General features: G+C 37.6%; 1 protein-coding gene across 2 annotated transcripts in view; it reads right to left on the reverse strand.

The window, feature by feature from the left end:
• The window catches only part of LOC114470312 (tripartite motif-containing protein 16-like), a 30,003-nt gene that overhangs the window by 18,530 nt on the left and 2,792 nt on the right, over nucleotides 1–8,681 (reverse strand). Inside the window, exon 2 of one of the 2 annotated variants that reach the window (XM_028458454.1) lies at nucleotides 5,896–7,560. In XM_028458454.1, coding sequence (XP_028314255.1) covers nucleotides 5,935–7,560 — 1,626 coding nt within the window. In that variant the 3' untranslated portion in view covers nucleotides 5,896–5,934. Of the gene's footprint in view, nucleotides 1–5,872; nucleotides 7,561–8,681 lie in introns of those variants that run through there. The other variant, XM_028458445.1, reaches the window with a different exon arrangement.

Below are 8,681 nucleotides of genomic sequence, written 5' to 3' on the forward strand. Positions count from 1 at the left end.
GTTATCAGAGGAAAGGAGGCGCTTGTGGCTAGCAAAGCTACACCAGGATCTACAAGGCAAAAATCTGGACTATTATGTATCCTGATATCATCAACGACCTGGATTTCACCAAGCCCATACACAGCAGAACACCTTCAATCTTATAGAAGTTTGGAGGTCGGCAGCGGCTGCAGAGGCTCACGTTAGCAACGGATATATATCGGTAGATAACTCATTCAGTTCTAATAATTTCACAGTGAACCTGCAGCGTAGTTACTCTAAAATAGTATACGACCACCAGGAAATCTTAGATTTAGACAAATCATACAGTTAAAGTCTGTTAGATACGACTACTCTGGACCTCAATCCTCAGATTGCTCCATCCAGCGACCCGTGGAGCAGCAGAGCTTCGTACCAGCGATGTCCGCCAGCAGAGTAAACGGTGTGATCAGAAGCAGGAGCGGGGCTAGCAACCAAGCTAAAAGCTAATCCTCAGAGAACACTGCTTCCTTCCATCCTGTGTTCTAATGTCTGTTCCCTGGAGAACAAACTGGACCTGAAGCTGGATTTAAATATAAGACAGGAGATGAGGACGGTGGTGTTTACATAGACATTAATAACAACTGGTGTAACAACGATGAGCTAGTCTCATGTCACTGCTCTCCTGATGTAGAACTACTGACTATAAAATACAGACATTGTTCTTTCCTGATCTGTTATAACTATTGGCCGTCTATAAAACTCTACGTGTTTTTCACGTTCTGACTGATTAGTACAGCCAATAACACAACAATAGTTCATTATTTCCTCTCAAAAGTTGTGATTTACTTGTTTGTAAACCTGCTGTTTAACCTCCAAAATGGTGACTTCCCGGATGATGACGTGCCGTGAAAATCCTCTATACATTCAGTGACCACAGTCACCATAATTAATGAACTCTTTCCTCAGTCACTAGTTATTATTATTTATTATTAATTTATTTATTATTATTAGTTCACCACCTGCTAAACACTAAACTTTTACAACACATTTTTCAAATGTTCAAACAGTTAAAAACAAAATCAAAACAGAATGATAGGGGAAAACATGGGGAACGTCTACTGCAGACACATTGAAATCTATTGAAAATGATATAAAAATATTGATAATAAAAATAAATCAAACAATGAATAAATTCCAAACACAGCTGAGTATAGTTGTTAACTGAAAGTGATTCAGGTGATCTGTGTTTGGACTCATTAGAAACAACGGAGTGGATCTGATTCTTTTTCCTTGGACTGTAAGGATCAAAGATCAGCTGATGAGGTTGTAGGAAGAGCGACCAGGAAAGGAAGAGGAGGAAGGAGAGGAAGAGGAGGAAGGAAAGGAAGAGGAGGAAGAGGAGGAAGGAGAGGATGAGGAGGAAGGAGAGGAAGAGGAGGAAGGAGAGGAAGAGGAGGAAGGAAAGGAAGAGGAGGAAGAGGAGGAAGGAGAGGAAGAGGAGGAAGAGGAGGAAGGAGAGGAAGAGGAGGAAGGAGAGGAAGAGGAGGAAGGAAAGGAAGAGGAGGAAGGAGAGGAAGAGGAGGAAGAGGAGGAAGGAGAGGAAGAGGAGGAAGGAGAGGAAGAGGAGGAAGGAGAGGAAGAGGAGGAAGGAAAGGAAGAGGAGGAAGAGGAGGAAGAGGAGGAAGGAGAGGAAGAGGAGGAAGAGGAGGAAGGAGAGGAAGAGGAGGAAGGAAAGGAAGAGGAGGAAGAGGAGGAAGGAGAGGAAGAGGAGGAAGGAGAGGAAGAGGAGGAAGAGGAGGAAGGAGAGGAAGAGGAGGAAGGAGAGGAAGAGGAGGAAGAGGAGGAAGGAGAGGAAGAGGAGGAAGGAGAGGAAGAGGAGGAAGAGGAGGAAGGAGAGGAAGAGGAGGAAGGAAAGGAAGAGGAGGAAGAGGAGGAAGGAGAGGAAGAGGAGGAAGAGGAGGAAGGAGAGGAAGACCCAGAGCTGTGCTCTGATGAAATCAGGACCACAGTGATTGATCATGTGATCAATCATGGACTCTCTCTTATTGAGGCTGCTTTAAGGTGCACACATACACACACACACACACACACACACACACACGCACGCACGCACGCACGCACGCACGCACGCACACACACACACACACACACACACACACACTTGCAGCGTTCAACAGTTGCATCAATTATGATAATTTTCCAGTGAAACAATAGACATTACATACATCCTACAATTACTGATATTGATCCAGATTTTATAAAATAAAGTCATCTATTGCTTTACATCAGCTGGAAGTTTGGAACATATATTGATTACAGTTATAAAAACAGCAGAGAAGACATAAGATGTGACGTAGATGTAAATTATTTTCTGCTCCTGGAATTCTGAGATTCTGCATTTTTCTGTTTAGAATAATGTTTATATTTGTTGTGAGGTCCTGAAGTACGTAAATGTTTTTACTGTAAATTGTTTCAATCGTCTAATTGTAATATATAACTGTATATACAATCATTTAGAACCATCAAAGTGCAAAATGTTGTTTTATAATAAATAGTGATAAGAATGATTAAAGATTGAAAGATAAGATGTATTTGATGTAAAGCTCTTTGTTGTTAGTATTTAGTAGTTCAGTGTGCTCAGAGTGACACTGTGTGTTTCTAAAGTGTGTTTATTTGCTAGTGTTGTGGTTGAATGAGCTTCTTTTCAGACGTGTATGAAGTGTTTTGTTGGTGAGAAACTCTTTTTAGGATGAGATGAACTGTTGAGCTGAGATCATGATGGATATGGAGACTGTGTTAGAGTTTTGAACATGTGACTTCACTTTGGACCAATGCTTGTTAGCAATCCAAAAAAAAACTGTAATCCTACGCCTTTCATCACTGATTTAGCTTTTTATTTTATATATACAACTAATAATACAGTTAATTATCCATATATCATTAAACAAACATTCTACATATTTACAAACAGTCCATAGCTAATCATCAAAACAGAAGAAACAACAACAAAACAACTGGTGATTAGTGATTGGATTCATTCCACCTTGTGAAAATTATTTATTTATTGTTTTTAAACTGAATTAAGATTTTAATTGAGTTTAAAATGAAATTTAAAAAAATATGTATTTTTGTTTAACTTTTCATGGTGATAAATGTGCAGTTTATTTTGGTTTATGAGTTCAAACAGTTTGTAAGAAGATTATAAGAAGAAAATATATTAGTTTAAACAATTCTTGACAATTTAAATAAAAATAATAAGAATCTATATTTTAACTAATCTGTTTTTTCTCCAAAATATAATCTCTATGTATTCAAAATGAAAGGAGTTAAGATCATCATTACATCCCAAACTTTGATTTGAATTATTATTTATTTATTTTTATTATTCCAGGTCCAACCCTGACATCATCTTTCAGGTACCGGAGTGAACTTTCATCAGCAACTTCATCCACAATAGATCACATGCATACTTCCATAACTGCAAACTTACACACATTCACAACATGTTCCACACACAGTTCATCTCATTCATGTCTGTTCGTCTCCCCTTTATTTTATGATTTTATTCTTTGATTTTATGATCTTATTATTCGAATATGTATCCTGCATTTTTATTCAATATTTAGTAGACTAGCATTCTCCTAGAATAGTGATTTCACTTTATTACATATAATCCTCACTTTTATTAGCCTAGAAATGCATTTCATCATGATTTAATTATCCCATTTCAATTGATATTTTGACTGTGTTAATTGTTGACTTTTGAATAAAAGGTTAAACATAATCTTTGATTCCTCTGATTCATTAAAGCTGTGATGATGGTGTAGATGTTGCTGGTAGAATTCACTTTCCCCTGGTTTCACATTGATGAGTCTAGTCTAAAAACGTAGACATAATTCTCCTGTTAAAAGGAGTGGCACCCCGCAAAATTTGAAGTAATATTAATAATCATAATTAATATTCTTAGTTATATAACCCATTAATAATATTTCATCCTCCTACACAACTAATAATACAGTTAATTATCCATATATCATTAAACAAACATTCTACATATTTACAAACAGTCCATAGCTAATCATCAAAACAGAAGAAACAACAACAAAACAACTGGTGATTAGTGTTTGGATTCATTCCACTTTGTGAAAATTGTTTATTGTTTTTAAACTGAATTAAGATTTGAAATAAGTTTGAAATGAAATTTAAAAAATGTATGCTTTTGTTTAACTTTACATGGTGATAAATGTGCAGTTTATTTTGGTTTATGAGTTCAAACAGTTTGTAAGAAGATTATAAGAAGAAAATATATTAGTTTAAACAATTTAAATAAAAATAATAAGAATCTATATTTTAATTAATCTGTTTTTTCTCCAAAATATGATCTTTATGTCTTCAAAATAAAAGGAGTTAAGATCATTATTACATCCCAAACTTTGATTTGAATTATTATTTATTTATTTTTTAAATCAGGATCCAATGGAGTCGTTGGTTGAGTATTTTCTTACGTCCCTAAAAATGACTCATAATACACAAAACAATAAAATGACACCCAGAAGAACTCCTAAAATACAAACAAAAACACACAAACCCTTTGATCTTTCATGTATCAATGCTCACATTGTTCATTATTCTAAATACTGACATAAATGTTGATCATTTGACTCCAATCAGACATTCATATTTTTGTGATAAAAGTTGCCCATCATTGCTGAACATGATGACTAACTCAGACCTCCATTTATTTTGCTGCTCGTGCACCTCAGACAACATTAACATTATTTATGACTCCAAGTTAAAACCAACAAACAATGAAGAAAGCAAAAAAATGACATAAATGTGGAGTAAAAATATCAGAAGGAGGGACGAGTAAAATTAGAGCAATGAGAGAAAGATTGAAATATTGATATTTTTACTCATTTTATCAACAATTTCACTAGTTTACAAAGAACAAGAACTAAATAATAATGTCAAATGAAAAAAAAAAACACAAACATATGAAACATATGCAGGATTACAATGACAATTATTTACAAATCATTAAAAAAAGAAGCTAATTTTGACACATACAGTTAATATAAATTCTCACCAGAAACAAATTATTAAGGATAAATTGTGATTAGATCATTATTATTGATCATTTATTGTATTTGTATAATTGTGTTGGCACTGGACGACACTTTAAAATCTCATTGAACCTGTTGCAATAACAATAAAGATTTTATTCTATTCTATGAGATCAAAATCATTATAATTTCGATTGAATTTAATTATTATTAATAATGTTAATAATGAAAATAAATACATATATTTTTGTTGATTTTTATACTTTTAATGTATTCTGTTGCACCTTAAATCATGTAAAGCACATTTAATTGCCATGTGTATGAAATACACTAAACAATTAAGTGTGTGTGTGTGTTTAGCTGCTTTGTGTGCATTTGAAGTCATTTTAAAAATAAAATAAAATAGTCTATATATACCGACACAAAAAAAAGCTCAGAAACCCACGCCAAAAATATTAAAACCTATATTTTTATTGATTATGAAGCCTAACAATGTAATCAATAGAAAGGAAATAAATTAAATGATAGATATTAGTTTTTAGTGTATTTTACAGCTGATTTAGGACCTGTTAGCATTAGAGATGCTAACAGAAAGCTAACACAAGAGGAAGGTTAACTTTTATGGGGTTATTTATTTCAGACTTAGTAATTGTGATTAATTGTAATTGAACTTTCTGAGGATAAAAAATAATTATAATTTAATTGTAACTGGAAAAAATGCCAGTCACTGTAATCGTAATTGAATTGTAATTAAACATGGGTAATTGCAGACTTAATTGTAACTGAAAAATGTAATTGACCCCAGCCCTGGAAGGAAGCAGGAAGTGAAGCAGGAAGTGAAGCAGCGCTGCGTCTTCATGGTTTATAGAATGTTTTAGATTCCACTTTCACTTTGACTTCACCACATCTTCTACAGAAACAAACCTGCTTTAACTGCAAGAAGAAACAAACCTGGTCTGTTACAGTTTACACAACTCAGCATTTGCTCCTGTAAAAATAGAAAACAATAAGGAAAATAAAGTCCAGCGTGGAGCGGCTCAGTGAAGGTGGTGTTCACTCTGTGGAGCAGAGTCATGGTGTCACCAACGCTGTAGAAGCTCAGAGTAGCTGCTGTGTGATCCACGTACACTCCAATCCTGGAGGAAACAGGACCTGAGACCTTAGTGTAGATGTTGTTGTGGATAAAAGTGTATTTGTTATGATAACACTGTAACATCCATGATTTGTCATTAGATCCAAACTCACAGTTCCTACTGATGCTCTTGTATGCGACCCCTACACTAACACATTCCTCTCTCACCTCCACCTCCACCTCCCAGTAACAACGTCCAGTCAGACTCTCTCTGCTCAGGACCTGAGGACACTCAGTGAATCTGTCTGGATGATGATCAGGATTGTCTAACATTAATGTTACTTTTCTGTTTCCTTTTGATAATCTGAGGAATCTTTGAGCTGTGTTTGGATCCAGAGTGATTTTCTGTGAATACTGTAAGAATCCAGCTCTGCTCGTGGGCTCTGGCAGCTGTAGAACCTTCACTCTCTCCACAGTCCCACAGACTTTGGTCCAGTCCTCCATCAGGATGGTGTGGAGATGCTCTGTGAGCTCCTGGAAGCAGCTGTGAGGATGTGTGTGTGTGATGGAGGAGTGTGTGGACACACTGAGCGCTGACAGGGAGCTGTAGCTGAGGACAAACTGGATGTGGTCCTCAGTGGTGGAGATCTGCTGCAGCTCAGCGTCTCTCTTCTTCAGCTCACTGATCTCCTGCTCCAGCTTCTCCTGAAGCGCTCGCACCGCGCTCACTTCAGTCTGCTGCTTGGATCGGACCTCCTTCTCCAACTCAGAGCTTCTTCTGTGGAGGACACGGATCAGCTCAGTGATGATCTGCTGGCTGTGCTGCACCGTGTGATCAGCAGAGAGCTGGATGCTCTTCAGCTGCTCCTCAAGCAACTGCAGCTCTTTCTCTCTGTCCTGGATGTTCTTGTAGATGTCAGCTCTACTCTCCTGCAGCTCTCTCTGCCTCTCAGTGTGTTCTGCTGCAGCTGAAACAATGTTGTGGCCTTTATGTTCCTCCATGGAGCAGAGAAAACAGATACACTGCTGATCAGTGCGGCAGAACATCTTCATCACCTCATCGTGTCGAGAGCAGATGTTCTCCTGGAGTTTCTTGGAGGGATCCACTAGTCTGTGCCTCTTGAATGCAGCAGATTGATAATGAGGCTGAAGATGTTCCTCACAGTAAGAAGCCACACAGTTCAAACAGGACTTGAAGGCTTTCACTTTCCTCTTTGTGCAGGAATCACAGGCCACGTCTTCAGCTGCAGCAAAGCTGGGACCTCCAGCAGCTTCTTGGAGTCTGCTCTCCTTTAACTGGTCCACTAACTCTGCCAGCACGGTGTTCTTCATCAGGACAGGCCTCGGTGTGAACGTCTGTCTGCACTGAGGACAGCTGTACACGTCCTTCTCCTTCTCTCCATCCCAGAAGCTGCTGATACACGTCCTGCAGTAGCTGTGTCCACAGGGAACGGTCACCGGCTCCTTCATACGGGGAGAGATTTGTCTTAAAAATATTCACAAATATATTCACAATTTACACGTGTTTTATAATTTGTGTGTATTTATCATGAATTATCATGTGTAAATCTTTAATTGTGCTTGTGAATTATGTAAAGTGCGTTTGTGGATCAGTCAGCATTAGCATTTATTTTTGAGACAAACACAACAGTTTTTCTCAGATTCACACACACAAAGGTCCTGATCCACATGTGGAAAGCACCACCCCTCCACTAGGGGGCTGCCTAGAGACCAGTGTTACTTCTGCTGCTCCAAATACAGCTGCTTTTGATCAAAATGATCTTGTAAAACGTGTCCACCTCACACTGATGGTAAAGAGGTTTAATTAGTGTGTAGATGACGTTAAATAAATTATTATTAATATTTATTCAGAGGGTCAAAGTGGAAAACGTTCTGTTTCCTCCCTCCATTGTTATTCTACATTTTGTAAAAAGTCAGCTCCAAACGGGCGAGTTGGAGTTTTCTCCTCCCTCTCAAACTACCTCACTGGTAAAACAAACATAGTGAAGGCAGGTTAATATTACAGTTAATATATTTATGTTCAGTATATAGATAATCCAGTATGTAGATAAACTGTAGAGCGCTCACAATCAGTTTCACTTTTAGTAGCTGTTACACCACCTTGTATCACATTTATGTGATGATCTGACGTGTTTGTGACCTAAAGCGATGCAGCGGTCAGACAAAACAATGAACTATCGTCTTAAATGAACTATTTCTGTGGTCAGAGGAGGAGAAGGAAGACTGTTAATGATTTACTGCTGCTGTGATAAACACACACGCTGAAGCAGTGCTGAGCAGCGTGTGTTCACGCTAATGCTGAATCGATTTTGAGCTTTTCACTACTGTGATGACCTAACCTCAGATACTGAGGTGTTTTTTTCCATCTTCATCGTTTGAGTTCACCAATCAGAATTGCCGAAAGCCGCCTTCCTGGGCTGCTGGCCAATCAGAGATGGTTACAGTACCCAGGCTTGTATGCGCTGCAGTGAGTCTCAGTAGTGAGTGCGCTAACAACTACTACACTAGGGCCCTATAAAATCCATTTCAGAATCAACCAATGAAAATGAAATCCACTGTTGAAC

The sequence above is a fragment of the Gouania willdenowi genome, chromosome 1 (genome assembly GCF_900634775.1).
Source record: "Gouania willdenowi chromosome 1, fGouWil2.1, whole genome shotgun sequence".
NCBI classification, from domain to species: domain Eukaryota; kingdom Metazoa; phylum Chordata; class Actinopteri; order Blenniiformes; family Gobiesocidae; genus Gouania; species Gouania willdenowi.